Source organism: Heterodontus francisci, chromosome 21 (genome assembly GCF_036365525.1).
Source record: "Heterodontus francisci isolate sHetFra1 chromosome 21, sHetFra1.hap1, whole genome shotgun sequence".
Classification (NCBI taxonomy): Eukaryota; Metazoa; Chordata; class Chondrichthyes; order Heterodontiformes; family Heterodontidae; genus Heterodontus; species Heterodontus francisci.
Window position 1 is genome coordinate 37,340,343 of NC_090391.1, and position 18,515 is coordinate 37,358,857.

General features: G+C 46.8%; 1 protein-coding gene across 1 annotated transcript; it reads left to right on the forward strand.

The window, feature by feature from the left end:
• Positions 1–2,606: 2,606 nt before the first annotated feature.
• LOC137381095 (probable G-protein coupled receptor 139) lies at positions 2,607–8,103 on the forward strand. Its single transcript, XM_068053484.1, has 6 exons — positions 2,607–2,742; positions 4,113–4,207; positions 4,310–4,444; positions 4,790–4,829; positions 6,430–6,519; positions 7,193–8,103. The coding sequence occupies exons 1-6, from the start codon at positions 2,607–2,609 to the stop codon at positions 8,101–8,103; spliced, it is 1,407 nt and encodes a 468-aa protein (XP_067909585.1).
• Positions 8,104–18,515: the final 10,412 nt, after the last annotated feature.

Sequence of the window (18,515 nt, forward strand, 5' to 3'; positions counted from 1 at the left end):
TCTTCATCATTATGTTTCAGGAGGCCAAGAGAGATTTGACGCAACCGCTTCTGATCCGATGGCGGTTTTTTCAATCTGCAACCAATATTGGCACTTGCAAAAGTAACAGGATCGCACATGTTGGCACTTCAAATTTCAACGGGTTTCCTCCGGGTGCTCCGGTTTCCTCCCACATGCCAAAAGACTTGCAGATTGATAGGTAAATTGGCCATTATAAATTGCCCCTAGTATAGGTAGGTGGTAGGGAAATATAGGGACAGGTGGGGATGTGGTACGAATATGGAATTGGTGTAGGATTGGTGTAGGTGGGTGGTTGATGGTCGGCACAGACTCGGTGGGCCGAAGGGCCTGTTTCAGTGCTGTATCTCTAACTAACTAACTAACTTAGAGTCATAGAGAGATACAGCAATGAAACAGGCCCTTCAGCCCACCGAGTCTGTGCCGACAACAACTACCCATTTATACTAATCCTACATTAACCCCACGTTCCCTATCACACCCCCAGCGGCACAGTGGCGCAGTGGTTAGCACCGCAGCCTCACAGCTCCAGGGACCCGGGTTCGATTACGGGTACTGCCTGTGTGGAGTTTGCAAGTTCTCCCTGTGTCTGCGTGGGTTTTCTCCGGGTGCTCCGGTTTCCTCCCACAAGCCAAAAGACTTGCAGGTTGATAGGTAAATTGGCCATTATAAATTGTCACTAGTATAGGTAGGTGGTAGGGAATGTAGGGACAGGTGGGGATGTTTGGTAGGAATATGGGATTAGTGTAGGATTAGTATAAATGGGTGGTTGATGTTCGGCACAGACTCGGTGGGCCGAAGGGCCTGTTTCAGTGCTGTATCTCTAATCTAATCTAATCATTCTCCTATCACCACTAGGGATAATTTAACTATCAAGCTGCAAGCCTGCAGCTGTGGAAGGAAACCCACGTGTTCACAGTGAGAACTTGCAAACTCCGCACAGGCAGTACCCAGAACCAAACCCGAGTCGTTGGAGATGTGGGGTTGCGGTGCTAACTGCTGCATCACGGTGCCGCCCTTAACTATGCACTGCTCCCATATTCCCTACCACATCCACAACTTCCCTCAATATTCCTACCACCGACCTATACTAGGGGCAATTTACAATAGCCAATTTACCTATCAACCTGCAAGTCTTTTGGCTGTAGGAGGAAATTTGCTGATAATTGTGCCCTTTTTCCCAGACACAGGAAGCAGGGAAGCTCATCGTGAACAGTTACCAGAATTAGCAAAGGTATTCGGCGGTACCATCAGCCTGAATAAAACAGAAGTGTTGTTCTAAACTCCACCCCGTGAAAATTATAATGTATCACTGATCAATACCGATGACGGAGGTCTTAACACTGTTGAGCAAGTTGACATATCTGGGCTGCGTTACTTCAAATGATGCCTCCATCAGCAAAGATATTGACAATTGCTTGGCCAAAGCCAAGATCTCTTTTGGTCGCCTCTCTAAACGTGTCTAGATAAATCATTCCTTGCGCATTTCCATGGCAATCTATTTGTCCAGAACTGTTGTTATCACGAGCCTCCTTCGTACATGGCTCAGAATCTAGCATCCTGTACAGTAGACTTATTTAGCTAGTTGAAACATCCTTCAATGCTGCTGACGCTCCTTCATGAATATAAAACGGCAGGACTACACTCCAAATATTGAATTCCTTAGAAGAGGAAAGTTCCCCAATATTGAAAGCATTCTCCTACATTGACAGCTGCGCCAGACACGGCATGGAGGACATCAGAATGCCAAATGCATTTCTGTATGGAGAACTTTGCCTCGGGAAGCAGAATTGGTGTGTTGCATGAAAACGGTTCAAAGACCGGCTAAAGAATCAACTCCCCTTGACTGACATTGAACAACAGAAGTGGGGGCCATAGGCTGCTGACCAGAACAATTGGCGCTCAAAAATCAGGAATACTACATGCATGTTTGAGTCCCTAAAGCGCGAAGCTGAGGGAGAGAAGCGTTGAAAACGGAAGGATGCTGTTTCAGCACGGGCTCCCCAAGGTCAAGCATTCCTGTGCCCAAAATGCTCAAGAGCCTACAGATCTAGAATTGGGCGGTTTTGCCACCAGCGAGCATTCCAGCAACCTTAGAGTGAAATCTTCCCTTGATGTTCGTCTGCGAAGAACGAGCCATCATCAGCATTAGTTGCACCTACTCTTCCTCATATTATTCAAATAATTGAATAAGGTTGGTCAATTATGACCTTCCTTTCATATTATATAGTGACTACTCTTTATTATATTATATCTTTCTAGCTTTTTTATCTGTTACATGTTTGAATAAGGATTCAATTGTCGTTCCAACCACTGCAGTTATGTTAACTAATCTAATGTGTCATGTACTTGTTCTATCTTTTGTTTCAAATGTAGTACTCACATTAGTCGTCCGCCAGTCTTCTGGAACCAATGCCTATTCTGAAGATTATTAATGAGCAAGTGATCTTGCCGCTGCTATTTCATCCCTACAGTTTTTTTTTAGAATGTATATGGCAGGGAAGTATGTTGTGAAGTTGACATAAGGAGTTTGCAGACTGATATAGATAGGTTGAGTGTGTGGGAAAAAATCTGGCAGATAGAGGATAATGTGGGAAAATGTGAAGTTGTTCACTTTGGCAAGAATAATAATGATAAATAAACAAGGTATACTTAAACGAAGCACGACTGCAGAATTTCGAGGTGCAGAGGGATTTAGGTGTTCTAGTGCAGAAGTAACAAAAAGTTAGTATGCATGTATAGCAGGTAATAAAGAATGCTAATGAATGCTAACCGTTATTACGAGAGGAATTGAACATAAAAGTAAGGATGTTATGCTTCAGATATGCAGGGCATTGGTGAGACCACATCTTAAATACTCTGTGCAATCTTATTCTCCTTACTTAAGAAAGGATGTAAATGCGTTGGAGGCAGTTCAGAGGACGTTTATAGACTGATACGTGTTGTCTGACGAGGAAAGCTTGGACAGACTGGTCTTGCTTTTACTGGAGTTTAGATGAGTGAGGAGACTTGATTGAAATTTATAAGATCCTGACCGGTCTTGACAATGTGAATGTGGAGAGGATGTTTCCCCTGTGGGTGAGTCCAGTATAGGGGGCACGGTTTTTACATTAGGGGTCGCCCTTTTAGGACAGAAATGAGGAAATTTCTTTCTCTCAGAGGGTTGTGCGACTTTGGAACTCTCTGCCTCAGAAGGTGTGGAGGTCTGGTCATGGATATTTTTAAGGAGGAGGTAGATATATTCTTCTCTGGCAATGAAATCAACAGTTATCGGGGTAGATGGGAGCGTGGAATTCGAAACACAAACAGATCAGCCATGGTATTATTGAATGGTGGAGCAGGCTCGAGGGGCAGAATGGCCTACTTCTGCTCCTAATTTTTATGTTCGTATGCTCGTAATTAATCTGAGCCAGCGAGTTTACCCTGTCTTTGATGACTTTACCAAATAACTTCTCCCTCTCTAGCTTAAATGTTTTCAACTTTATTTGTTGAATTTATTCACTCATATTTGAACGTTTAGCTCCTCCCATCAGAGATATTCCTTCCTTCTTCAGACGCTGAATTCTCAACGACTGGTTCATTCTAACCCCACTACCCCATAATATGCGTGCCTACCTAAATTGTTGTGCTTGCAGGTGGCCTGCAGAAGTCCATTTGCACTTCTTCACTTCAATTTCACCGGATTGGCTGTTTTCTGATAGCTACTTTAATCCCACTAACTTCCTTCGCTACCTTGATTATAAATTCTCCCACTATGCTTCCTGGAATGACTCTGTTCCTTTCTCCCAGTTTCTTCATCACCGTTCCATCTGGCCCAATGTTGCTTTCTACCTTCCACACAACTGCTTCTGAAATGGCCTCAGCATTGCTCAGCCGAGGATTCCCCTCCACTGTGGCTAATATGCCCCTCGATCGTGTCCAACCCATGATTTGCAATCAACACAAAGCTTTGACTTGTTTTTGTTTTCAAGGGGAGGAGCAAAGCTTTCTCAAATGCGTCAGCTTGCTTAACTCTTTTTGAAATTTTTCCTCAATGGGTGAAAAAAATCAGTTTAAGCCTGTATTTCCAACCTTTTTGATATTTTTGTTTTCAGGATTGACAAGAACACAAATAACTAGTAACATTATCATATCTAAACGAAAATTTTTTGAATACAACCATCGACATGCCTACAACCAAATACTTAACGTCAGCCTCTTAAACATCCTTTCAACAGACAATGTTTAATATTTCCTGATTTTTTAAAATTGCTAACTCCTGAACCTTTTTTTACCCCTCTTTTTCTACCAGCTGTTCTCACTCCTAGATTATTTGATCGCTATCCTTGACGGCCTTGTTGTGTTCCAAGGCACACAAATATATGTCGTACGACAGAAGGTCCGAAATCTTCCTGACCTTCACTCGCTCTTGAATGAAACCAATCACGTACCCAAATATGGCACGTTCATTTTGACGGATGCTTTGTTTTGAGCCTCGGAATGAGGTATTTCTTAAACTGAGAGGCTAATGATCTAATTTTAATGCAACCAGTTACCATACTTTGTAATGATCCTGCAAAACCTCCTACTGATATTGTTCGCCTGAAAACCCACACTAAGATCGCTTTTTATTAAGTAGTCCTGTTTGGTTTCATCCAATCTGGGTCGCCATTGAAGGTCTAGCACAGGCAATTAATACAATCCTATGAGAGTAAATCAGTGAAGGCAGAAACATACATGATTAATAATTCCAGAAAGCTCATTGACAGTAAATAATGTTTCGCAATTAAAGTATAATTTAGCTGGCGAATATGACCTGACAGCTCTAGCAGGTATGCTTGCTGATTGAGCTTGGCCGCAGAGTGATGCAATACTCACTCTTTCCGGTAGGTGGAGGACTTTGCATTATCTCCGATGTCATCCAATGTTTCTTTGCACTGAAACTTTAAATATTGCTGCTTTCAACCCCCCAATGGCCATCACACCACCTCAGAGACAGGCTGTTGTTAATTTAATCATTTGCTTTAGCTGTTGTTAAGTGAATTTAATGAGTTCTTAATCATGCTTTGCTCTTACGGCCAATTGGGCTCCGTTCCTCAGGCAAAAAATAAAAACAAATACAATGGAGTAGTTTCATACCGAGTCTTAATCTCATTTTAAACAAGCTATCCATTCAGTAAAGACTAACTCTCGATGTCCATGCAATACCTTCCCATGGGCTTCATCAGTGATCCCAGAAGATATCATTTTTTGAGCAAATTTAGCTGATGTTGAATTATACATTTAAAATGAAAATAAATTTATATTTAAATGAAAACCTGTACTTACTAATAATTATGTTTTCGTTAATTATAACTTGCTCAATATTCATTACTTTAGCAGTGATTCAATTAATACAGAATGCAAAATTGTCAAATGTTAATATCAAGATTTTTTATCCGTTTCTGGGATGTGTGCGTCACTGGCTATGCCAACATTTATTGCCCATCCCTAATTGCTGTTGAACTGATTGACATAATGGACCATTTCAGAGAGCAATTAAGAGTCAACCACAGAGTCTGGAGTTATAGATTGGCCAAACCAGTTAAGGACAGCAGATTTCCTTCCGTAAAAGACAGCAGTGAACCAGATGGTTGTCTTTACAACAATCGGCAATGGTCACCATTAGACTAGTTTTTATGTGATTTCACATTTTACTATGTATCATAGTGGGATTGGGACTCACGTCCCCGAGAGAACTAGTTTAGTGACAGTACCAGCACGCCACTGCCTCGCCCATGCTAAAGCATGTGCTACTAAATGCAGTACATAAATAATCAAGTCAAACGAAAATCTAACTACACAAATCTACGTACACCTGAGCTTCTGGTCACTTATGATTTTAATTCAATTTCCACATCCTACTCTGAGATCTCTAACCTTGATCTCCTGAAATCAATAAGGAATAGTGCTGCATTTTTCAATTAGTCATTATATTGTTGGTCGGACTAATGGTGGATGTCTGAAACAGCGTCACTGGGAGTGGAGGAGGGTGAGCTAGTGCTTGGGAGCTGGATGTCAGACCCCCAAGCCGGGGGAGGGGTCCCGTATCCGACATCATTTTCCGATTCCGGTTAGTGGAAGAAGTCAGGGGCAGTGTCTGATCCAAGACAGGATGTGGGAACGTAATTCCGAAGGCTTCCAAATCCCGGAGGGTGGTCTGGCCAGGGGAGAGCTGGTCTGAGCCTGGAAGGAGGCCCAATCCAGGGATAGGAGTCATATCTCAGGGGTGATGAGTCCGATCCTACAGAAGTTGGGACGCCAGTGTGAAGGAGTCCAATCCCGAGGGAGCAGTTCATACCAGTAGCAGGTAACTGTCCTGATTGCAGTCACAGTTTTCATGATATGTCACTTGTGTTATAACAGTGAAAAGTGTAAAATGAATTAAATCAGAGGCATCCGGCCTCATAAAAACATTTCAGTTTCAACCCGCCTACTGGGAACGCTTGTTTGTCCCCTTTCCAGATTCTGCTGAACCCAGAAGTGAGCTCAAGAGAGATGAGTTGGGGTCCAGGTTGAGGTTTTTAATCCATTACATATAACCCACTCCCAATCCACCTATCTTTGATGCTAAAATCATAGGATAATAGAACGTGTAACGCACAGAAAGAGGGCACTTGGGCCATCGTGTCTATAGGGGTCGAAAAACGATCCGCCCATTCTCATCCCACCTTCCAGCATTTGGACCGTAGCCCTGCAGATTAGGGCGGCTCAGTTGCATATCCAGACTGCTTTTGAATGTGTTGAGGGTTTCTGCCTCAACTACGCTTTCAGTCAGTGTGTTTCAGATCATTACCACCCCGCTGGGTGAAATAGATTTTCCTCATCTCCCCTTAACTTTTTTACCAATCACTTTAAATCTATGCCCCCTCCTCACACACGAAGGTAAATAGGCACGTCACCTCCGCTCTATCCAGTCCCCTCAAAATGTTGTACATTTCAGTCAGATCTCCCCTCAGCCTTCTCTGTTCCAAGGAGAACAACCCCAGTCTATCCAGTCTTTCCTCATAGCTTCATTTTTTCCAATCCTGTCAACATCCTGGTAAATCTCCTCTGTACCCTCTCTAGTACAAATCCTATCCTTACTGCCTGGGTCAGACATGGAGAATGTTTGGTCAGTAATTTCCAGTCTTCTGTTCCCTTTTCTGTCTTACAGTTAATTTACTGGCGATTGTGATCCTGTCCCGGGGAAAATGTGGCCTCTCCACCTGCACCACACGCTATCTGGTGGCCATGGCAACGGCGGATCTGTTGGTCATTCTCACTGAAGTCATACGATTCAGGATTGGTTATTATTATTTCCTGGGATCTTTCCTGCACATCACCCCTGTGTGTCGTCTTATCGGTGCCCTGATATGCGCAGCGACAGACTGTTCTGTGTGGTTCACTGTCACTTTCTCCTTTGATCGATTTGTGGCCATTTGTTGCCAGAAGCTGAAAACGAAATATTGCACAAAGAAAACTGCAGCTGTGATTCTAGCAACAGCCTGCATTCTGCTCTGTTTAAGAAATGCTCCCTTCTATTTTGCATATGAACCTAGAGAAATAATCGACAATGTGCCATGGGGCTGTTCTACAAAACTAAGCTATTTTACTGAGCCCGGATGGGCGGGATTTGATTGGTTTGATGTAGTTTTAACACCATTGCTCCCATTTGCTTTAATTTTGTTGCTCAATGCTCTGACAGTGAGACACATTTTAGTGGTCAGCCGTGTCCGTAAGGAACTGAGGGGTCGGAACAAAGGAGAGAATCACAGTGACCCAGAAATGGAGAGCAGAAGGAAGTCTGTGATTTTACTCTTCACCATATCTGGCAGCTTCATACTTCTGTGGCTGGTAAATGTTATAGAATTCTTATATTATAACATTGCAGGGACAAATAACAATTATTACAATGATTCCCAGTATATCTTTCAACAAGTCGGATGGATGCTTCAGGTTTTAAGTTGCTGCACAAACACGTTTATTTATGGTGTGACACAGTCCAAGTTCAGAGAGCAGGTCAAGACCGTGGTGAAATATCCAGTCGCATTAATTATTCAATCAATGAATAAACAACACAATTGAGAGCAGCCAAAAGGCGGATCCTAGTGTTTCCAAACCATGAATATAATATTTGTCCCAGCCTTCAATCAACTGAATGATACCAGGAAACGTTGGGGATGTGTAAGTACCCCTAGTTTTGGGATCGGGGTCGGGGTGGTGGTGGGAGGAGTAAGGCGGCAGGAGGAATTTCAGAACACACGCCGCAGGACAGATTGCGAAACTGCGGCCACAGTCTCGACTCTAACTCCACTGGTTCGATTCTGAGCACCTCACATCTGCTCAGGAGAAAAATGCTCTTGGAAAAGCCAAAATGCTGCACTTGCTGGATATCTTCTAGTGTGAGTTGATTATTTTTCTTTTGGAGACTCTTTAATGAGCTTATCTCCCTTCCATTCTTTTCCACCTGTTACTGCTATCTCTCTCTCTCCCTGCACCAGCAGGTGATGGGCGGGAGATACACGTCTGGATGAGTGCAGCTGAGGGGCTCGGGCAGGGACATGGGGCCCTGGGTGAGGCAGTGGACCCGGGCTCTGCACAGTAGCCGTAATCCCAGGACGCCTCAGCTTGGTGGCTGCTGGTCTGGAGTGGGCCATGTTTCTTCCTGGCTGGCCTGTCAGCTGATACTGTTAACCGTTTCCTCTCCTCATGTTCTGTGCCTCTGGTCTTGAAATTTGCATCATCACACCTCTGATAAAAAGAAATACGACCCTTAACCTGGTATTTACTTCACATGCACCATCCTAGTGCTAACCCCTTTCCCCACCCATATTCCTATAATTTCTTGCAGCCTCACAAATCGAATGGCCATCATTCCCACAACATCATTTTGGAATCACTCTAGCCAAGTTTCCACCCCTTCCACAGTACTTGAAACAGCCTTTATCGAAGTCATATATGACACCTTTTATGGCTGCGACGAAAGTGAAGTATCCTTCGCCATCCTTCTCGACCTGTCTGCAACTTTTCGCATTGCTGACCACACCATCATCATCCAACGCCTCTCCACAGACGTCCATCTGGTTGGGACTGCTCTCACCTGATTCCATTCTTATCTATCTAATCGTAGCCACAGAATCGCGTGCAGTGGATATTCTTCCTTTCCGTACACCTTTACCTCTGGTGTCCTCCAAGGATTTATCCTCATCCCCCACGTATTTTTGTATACATGCTGCCCTTCAGCTACATTTTCTGATAGTACGCTGCTAATTTCCACACTTACGCTGAAAACATACAGCTCGAACGTACCACCACCACCTCTCTATTCATCTCTACTGTTAATAAATTATCAGACTGCTTATCTGACATCCAGCAATGGAAGAACAGAAATGTATTCCATTTAAATATTGGGAAGGCGGAACTTCTAAAAACAAAAACTCGGTTTCCAAGTCACTGACTACATTGATCTACCTGGCAACTGTCTGAAGATGAACCAGATTGTCTGCAACCTGAGGTAGCTGCAGAACACATATTTGTGCCAACGCTAAGATGGCATATGTTCAACTTTTTAACATCTCCCGACAGAACCACCTTAGCCCACCTCTAGAAACCCATTCTAATGTACCCTGGCTGGCCTCCCACTTTCTACCCTCCTTAAACACGAGGTCATCCAAATCGTTGCTAGCCGTGCCCTTACTTGCACAAAATCCAGCTCATCTTTCATGCCTATCCTCGCTGATTTACATTGTTTCCCGGTCCAGCAAATTCTTGGTTTTGAAATTCTCATCCTTTTTTTCAAATCCCTCCATTGCCTCACCACTCACTAACTTAAAAGCGTTATATCAATATAACTTGCTTCTTTCTCACCCTCTCTAACAATTTATCTCTGCATCTCTGTCTGCCTTTCTTATTGCCTGTGTCTCTGTTTCTATGTCTAGCTTCCTTTCGGTCTCTTGCTCTAATGTTCTTTCAGCCTTCTGCTCTCTCTTTCCCTGCCTCAAATTCTCTCTCTCTCTGCTGCTGTATTTTGCTCTTACTTTATGGAACAGTCCCTCTCTTGCTCCAAATCTCTCTCTCTCTCCTCATTCCCTCTCTCAACCCTCCGTCTCTCCACCTTTCCCTCTCTCACACCCTGTCCTTCCTTACTGTGTTTGTCAAAAAATATAGCCTGTATCTAACCCGTATTGCTTCTGCCCTCGGTGTGTTTGATGGGACAGTGGAGAGGGAGTTTATTCTGCATATATCCAGTGCTGTACCAGTTCTAGGACTGTTCCTGAGTTTTGTGTAGAGGAAGATTTACTCTGCATCTAACCCTTCGTTGTCGAGTGGAAATATTCTCCAAGCCCTATTAATGTGCATTCTCAATAAATAATTTTATTAAATACAGAACAATAAATGAAACACAAATGAAAATACCATTCTCCATGTCTATGATGCACTTCAGCGCCTGCAGTGACAATGGTCATGGAAAACATCCAATTTACTTGTGGAAACTGCATGCTCCCCCTCCTAGGGAACATGGGTACGATTTTATTGTCAGAGGAGGAGCAGGCAATCAGAACGTTCTTAACACCCGACGGCCCGCGACTGGATCTCTGAGTCACCACCTTGGCCAGACCCAGGAGCAGACTAACTAGGAGATCCACCTCGCTACCCACCACCCTCACCACCTGGCGTCCAAAGATCAGGAGCTTGTAATGGCGTGCAGGCAAAACTTGAAAAACAGCTCTCTTGAATATTCAAAGAGAGACTCTGACTAGCATACTCCAAGGTACACGGACTCGTCCAAAACACTGAAATTACAAGGAGTCTGTGAAGCTTCGAAAAAGGAATATAGCATGGGACTGCCCAGTGAAGCACTCTCCACCCCAGATCCGCGAAGTAACTAGGGAGGACTCACGTACAAAGAGTCCTTCAGATGGGATTCCCCATGCTGCCAGATGGCACCACGGACCGCCACAACATGCTCAGATGGCAAATGTGGGTGAGGAAGTGGACAGTGTACAGATCATCCTGTGCAGGAAAACCCTACACGCATGGAGAGCATTTCTGAGGGGTGGCTCAGGTAGTGTGGGACCAACACTCGAGGGTTTATTTGAGGTCAGGATTCAATGTGCAGTTCTGGGTCATCTATGGGCCGTGGTCATCTCTGCTGGGAGTGCTTCTGACTCCTGTACCCTCTCGACACCTGCAGTGAGGGATGTCCCAGAGACGTGCGCAACTCCTTCACCTGTCGATCGATCACCAGAAGCAGCTGCTGGGCAGCCAGAGCCCTTTACTGCACTGGTGGGGGAGCGCCATGACTGGAGCCGACCATGTTCCAGACTCTGAATACATTACGGTGAAAGACAGGCAACTTCATCAAAGAGATGTGGATAATGGTTGCTTCTGGGAGCTGCATGTCCTCATAATGGCAGCGCCTATGGTGGAATAAAATATGTTACCAACGTACACCATTTGGGAGGACGCTTGTCGTTCAGGTATCTCTATAGGTTCCTTAGGCAGTGCGTTGCAGCCTTCCACCCCAGGTCCCAAACGTAAAGGGGGAACATTCCTGAATAGAGAGACATCTACCAGGGAAGCCACTCACTGCCTGATGACAACACGGCCGACCACAGAGAGATGCACACCAGTGACAGACTGTCCTTTTCAATCGGGCGACTCAGGGCTGTGCCAGATACCTAGTGTTTCCTCTAGCACCTGAGGAAATCAGCAGGCTTCTTTTGGATCTTGGTAGCAAATGCAGGGGGAAGACCAAAGCGGCCAAAGCGGCCAAAAGGTACCACAGCACTGAGGCCCGCAGTTGATTTATTACCAGTGCTTGATCACAGTAGGAAATCACTCAGGGAAGTCCTATCCAGTGCCTAGTGGTGACTTTCGATTCCAGCTCCTACCAGTTTGATAGCTAGGCTTCCTCAGCAGGCCTCAGGTGGACTGCCTGACTGAGGAGGTTTGTGGGACTCCAAGCAAAAGGCATTATTTGTTCCCGCAGGGAATCCACCCACCAATGACCCACAAGGATTCTGCAATATTTCTCCCAATTGATTCTCGCAGAGGATGGAGCAAAAAAGAACTGCTGGCACTCGTGCATCCTGTGAAAGTCAACGGGATCTATCACCTTGAGGACCACGTCATCGGCATAAGATGAGAAGACGACCTGCATGCTCAGCCCACGAAGAGCCAAACTCTCCAAACTCCTGCGAAGCAGGCACAGAAAAGGGTCTACACAGATGGTATACAACTGACTGGACATGGGACATCCCTGATGTAATTCTCTTCAAAAGCAAAGTGACGCCATCAAAAACTGTTAACTTTGACAAGACGTTCTACGGTGGCAGGCAAATGCCAGACACAGGCTACAAAATGTGACCGGAGGCTAACCACACCCAGTGCTCTGTAATTATATTCGTAATCAAACTTGCCGAATGCCTTCTCCTGGCTGAACAATAGAAAGGCGACCAACAAATCAGTCCTCTGTGAAAGTTGGATCAGGCCCCAGACCAAATATATACTGCCCTAGATGGACTGGTTAGCGTTTGAGCCAGCACAGAGGCCAGCCCTGTAGCCATAGCTCGGGCAAATTACATATAATTTGTGCTGAGACGGGAGATTGGGCACCATTTCTTAAGTAGGCAGAGATCCCCCTCTTCAGCAGAAGAATGATGACTGCCCTGTGCCACGAGACGTGCATCTCCATGGCACGCTTTCCTCCTGGGCCTGTGTGGAATCACCTTCCAGGACATCCCAGAACACCCAAAGGAATTCTATGGTCAGCTCTCCCAACCACGAGGATTTGCCCCTGGAGAACTGGTGGAGAGTGCTGTTAAATTCTGCCATATTAAAGGAGCCTCCCATCACCCAGAACCCACCAGGCTGACATTCAGCAGAGCCAGCCAAACAATTCTACGTGCCTCCACGCTGGATAGATCCGAAGAGAAGAACATACCATGCTAGCTACGGATTCATTTTGAATCGTGATGGAGGATCCATCGTCGCCAACAGCTCAATGAGTTGCTAACAGAAACCCCACCATTTTTCTCAGCGAGTAGAAGAGTAGTGAGGCGGTTTCCAAATCTTCGAGAATCTGGATCCACGACCTCTCAAACACACCTCTGTACCGACAAGTTGCAGGTTCCTTAACGCATCCTTGCTCTGCTCATATGCCTGCCACAGGGCCGGGTCCATAAAAGCCTGACCAAGAGAGGGCCCCAGGTCGAACAACTCCCTCTCCAGGCACCCACCCTCAGCATCCCGCCTTTTGGTCAATGCCTTTGCAAACACTTGATGGAAGACACGATTCTGGACTGACTGGAAAAGGAAGGAGGGAAGTGTACCTTCTGCCGCTCTATGGTGGGCTGTGGGCAAGAATCAAAGCTTCATCATTGTTGTTGAGGCTGCCTATGGTTATCTTTATGCCATAAGTACTTTGATCCAACGAACATCACTTTACGTTGAAGAGGGACTTAATGCATCCATTCCCTTGTGGCCACTCAACCCCGCAATAGCGGAATGCATGAAACCGGCACCGCATAACATTTGTGACATTCACGGCCTTCCCCACCTTCTTGAGAGCATGAGAGATCTACCTGATGCGCAGTGCCAGGAACGACCGGCAGTAAAAGGCCACCTGAAGCTTATTGCTGCAACCACTGCGAGCAGCAAGGAATGCCCTGGAGTTCCGCAATAGGGATGAGAGGAGATTTGGTAGGGGGCATGCCGGTGTCCACTGTCTCACTGGCAATGTATTAAATATCCTGCTCCACACTATATTTCCATCCTCCTCTGTGCAGTCACCGCTAGCAGTTGACACTGCCACCACACACTGTGGGATGGATATCCGGGACGTGCCAATTGGTCCCGCCTCCATCACGATCTCGCCACCAGGATCGATGATGGGAGAGTCGTCCCTGGGCACCATTGGGAAGCTGTGCCAATGGGCGCCAATTTCTCAGAAGCCCCCTCCACGTCCGTCCCTGGGCTAGTGAGAAGCCCAGGGGAGAGAGATGATCCTGATTCCAGAATTCCAACCAGAGCTGCGACCAGAGGTGGAGACAGAAATAGATCTCTTTCCCTGCCAGCGCCCACAGGCATAGCCGAAGGGGCCTTATTTATTATTCAAATAGCCTTTTTGGGTATGCTATACACCGGGTGGCAGCAACAGGCAGGCTAGGAGAGCTGAATCTCCCAGGTCGCGCCCCCAACCCCGCCCACGGCACCCGACCAGTGGCAAATGGAATACATCCCATTGGTTGTTCAGAGGCACCCCCACCACAGCTTGTCTTCTGCCCACCTCCAAGCGAGTTATGAAATTTATAGGGGTTTCTCCCCCGCCCTTCAGCCTGAGGAATAGAGGGCTCCGATACAGGGCTCAAAGTCCTGATGTTGCTGGTTGAGTTGAGAGCCAAAGGACCCACGCCAGATGATGGCCCCTGTAACTCAGTGCTGTCTTCACAGGAGGGGTGCCTTCACCTCTTTGAAAGGAATCAGAGCGGAGGCTCAGAGACCTCCTTCACAGTAGATGGTTCTGCATCTACCTCTGCACCGTGCTGCTATATTACTTGCGCCTGAACTCAACTCCTGGGCAGGTGGTCTACGCTGGATCAGGTCTATGGCTGAGTTAAGACTGGTTGTTTTGCAATGTCTAGTGGGTGCGGGTTCTGATGTTTCATCTTGCACTGCGCTGTCTTTCTCTCGAATGAGTCTGCCCCATTCCGGTCGGAGGCCCGAAAACCATGGCCTCTGGAACCGACTGAGCAGCGGCTGGAGCAGATGTAGAGGGCATAGGCATATTTTGAAGCGGTGACACCTTGGGCTGCCAAGGTATAGTTGGCTGCATGCAGAGTTTCGGAAGCTATTACTAGCGTGGCACAGCACCTTGTCCGAGGTTTGGAAGATCTGAAAGGTCGCCCCCTGGAACTTTAAATTGAAATAGCCTAATGGGATCTCTACCCACGCCAGCTACAAAAGTACTTGACAGTGAAAGGAGTAGACATACCGCTGGTTGTTCACATGAAGAGCGATCAGCACTGAGGTGATCCCCAACCTCACCTGCCCCAGCTGGTGCAAGTCGGGGAGAAGGAGTTCCCTGGAAATGTAGTGCAGGGTGTTGGCTAAGAAAATCCGCTGTGCTGTGGCCCCCAGGGTGTCCACTGGCAGGTATGTTCCACCCACGGTGAGCCCCATGTTCAGGACCAGGGACACCGCCCACTTGGTTTTCAGGTAAATCATAGCTTTCTCATGCATTTGTGAGGCTGCGATAATGGCCGAGGGCCCGAGAACCGAAACAACTGCCTTTGCACGAGCCTCGATTGTCATATTAAGGTTGGCATAATTCTTCACCCCATGCCTTGTTGTTAAAAGCCTGAATCGTGATGGGCCCACGGGAGTGACTGCAGCAGCTGCTGCAATTAGGAAGACCTCTACACCAGAGAGAACAGAGAAGCCATGGTTCAGAAGAGCCACACCCAATGTTTGTTGATAAATAAAATAAGATTAGCAAATATAATAAAATATTGGCAAGACTAATACTTGTGGTAAGGAGCTATGGCAAGAGTGGAGAGGCTGAGGGTAAGGGAAGCCAAGAGGAAATGATCTTCGCAGCTATAATGACAGAGAACATTCAGTCGATGGTCTTCTGGTTGAGTTGTGGACGGGGTGGGGAGGTGTCTTCACCTGGGGTAGCTGGGGTGGGGAGGGAGCTCCTTATTCAATGGTGCCAAAGAACACAGAGTGCCACTACTAAATAAGACAGCCCAACCCTGGGTCTTTTGCACCAATCTTTTCCCGGCGGAGCAGCAGGAGAAGGTAGCGACTCTTCGGTGGGTGAGTGAAGGCATCAGGAGCTGTGTTTTAAAAGTAAGTACTTACTGTTTTACTTACTGTTTTCCTTGTCTTTGAGTTTCTTTTGGAACCGGAAGCTGGTCGGCAGCGAGGACTCCTGGGTAGGTATTTTCCTTAAAGGTGCGGAGCTGAGTAAACCCGAGCCACTACACATGTAGTGTCTCCCACCCATCCTCCTCCTCTAACCTAATAATAAGACCCTTTTTACCCTCCTCCTCTAACCAAAAAGGACTGAGCAGGTAAGCTATTTACTGTTTTTGTTAATATCTATAGTTGTACTTAACTAAGGGGTAATTGAATAAAAGAAATGGCAGCCAGTGTAGTGTATTGCTCCTCCTGCAGAATGTTCGAGGTGAGGGGAACCTCCGGTGGCCCTGCCGACTTCACCTGCTGGAAGTGCATCCGTCTCCAGCTCCTATCAGACCGTGTTAGGGAATTGGAGCTGGAGCTGGATGAACTGAGGATCATTCGGGAAGCTGAGGGGTTGATAGATAGAAGCTACACGGAGGTCGTTACTCCACAAATCAAAGGCAGCTGGGTAACAGTTAGAGGTGGGAAGAGGTCAGTGCAGGGATCTCCTGTGGTCGTTCCCCTCAACAACAAGTATACAGTTTTAGATACTGTTGGGGGGGACGGCCTATCGGGGGCAGGCTGCAGTGACCGGGCCTCTGGCACGGGGTCCTGCACTGTGGCTCAGAAGGGAAGGAGGGAGAATGGGAGAGCACTAGTCATCGGGGACTCGATGGTGAGGAGTACGGACAGGCGGTTCTGTGGGCGCAGGCGAGACGCACGGATGGTTTGTTGCCTCCCTGGTGCCAGGGTCCGTGATGTTTGTGATCGCGTCTTCAGGATCCTTAAAGGGGAGGGGGAGCAGCCAGAGGTCGTGGTGCACATTGGCACCAACGACGTAGGAAGGAAGGGTGGCACAGATGTTAGAAGTGAGTTTAGGGAGTTAGGCTGGAAGCTGAAAGCTCGGACGGACAGAGTTGTTATCTCTGGTCTGTTGCCGGCGCCACGTGATAGTGAGGCTAGGAATAGGGAGAGAGCACAGCTGAACACGTGGCTGCAGGAATGGTGTAGGAGGGAGGGCTTCCAGTTCTTGGATAATTGGACTGCATTCTGGGGAAGATGGGACCTGTTCAAACAGGACGGGCTGCATCTGAACCAGAGGGGCACCAATATCCTGGGAGGGAGGTTTGCTAGTACTGTTCGGGAGGGTTTAAACTAGTTTGGGAGGGGGATGGGAACCGGACTTGTAATCCAGGGACCAGTGGGTCCACTCAGAAAGACAAAGAGTGTAGTGAGGTATTGGGGAAGGTAGCACTGTCACAGAGGACAGATGGGCACGGAGAAGGGTTAAAGTGCGTATACTTCAACGCAAGAAGCATCAGGAATAAGGTGAGTGAATTGAAGGCGTGGATGGGCACTTGGGACTACGATGTTGTGGCCATCACTGAAACGTGGATAGGTGAGGGGGAGGAATGGTTTTTGGAGGTACCTGGTTATAGATGTTTTCATAAGATTAGGAATGGTGGTAAAAGAGGTGGGGGGGGTGGCATTGTTAGTTAGAAATAGTGTAACAACTGCTGAAAGAATTTTCGAGGAGGATCTGCCGACTGAGGCACTGTGGGTTGAGGTCAGGAACAGGAAAGGAGCAGTCACCTTGATGGGAGTTTTCTATAGGCCCCCCAATAGCAGCAGGGAGGTGGAAGAGCAGATTGGGAAACAGATTTTGGAAAGGAGCAGAAGTCACAGGGTAGTAATTATGGGGGATTTCAACTTCCCAAATATTGATTGGCAACTCTTTAGATCGAATAGTTTGGATGGGGTAGTGTTTGTGCAGCATGTCCAGGAAGCTTTTCTGACTCAGTATGTAGACTGCCCGACCAGAGGGGAGGCAATATTGGATTTGGTACTAGGTAATGAACCAGGGCAAGTGATAGAGCTGTTGGTGGGCGAGCACTTTGGAGATAGTGATCACAATTCTGTAGCATTCACTGTGGTAATGGAGAGGGATAGGTATGTGCAACAGGGCAAGGTTTACAATTGGGGGAAGGGTAGATATGATGCTGTCAGGCAGGAACTGAGGAGCATAAGTTGGGAGCATATGCTGGCAGGGAAGGGCACGGTCGAAATGTGGAACTTTTTCAAGGAGCAGATAGTAGGGGCCATTGATAAGCATGTCCCTGTCAGACAGGGAAGGGATGGTCATGTGAGGGAACCGTGGTTGACAAGAGAGGTTGAGAGTCTTGTTAGGAAGAAGAAGGATGCGTATATAAAGTTGAGGAAAAAGGGCACAGGCATAGCTCTGGAGGGATACAAGATGGCCAGGAAGGATCTGAAGAAAGGGATTAGGAGAGCTAAGAGAGGGCATGAAAAATGCTTGGCGGGTAGGATAAAAGAAAACCCCAAGGCCTTTTACGCGTATGTCAGAAATATGAGGATGACTAGGGGGACCATAGGTCCGGTCAAGGACAATAGCGGGAGACTGTGTGTTGAGCCGGAAGAGATAAGTGAGGTTTTGAATGAGTACTTCTCTTCGGTATTTACGAATGAGAAGGGGTGTATTACTGAAGAGGACGGTGGGAAGCAGACTGGTAAGCTCGAGGAAGTGCTCGTTAGGAGGGAAGATGTGTTGGGGTTTTTGAATAACTTGA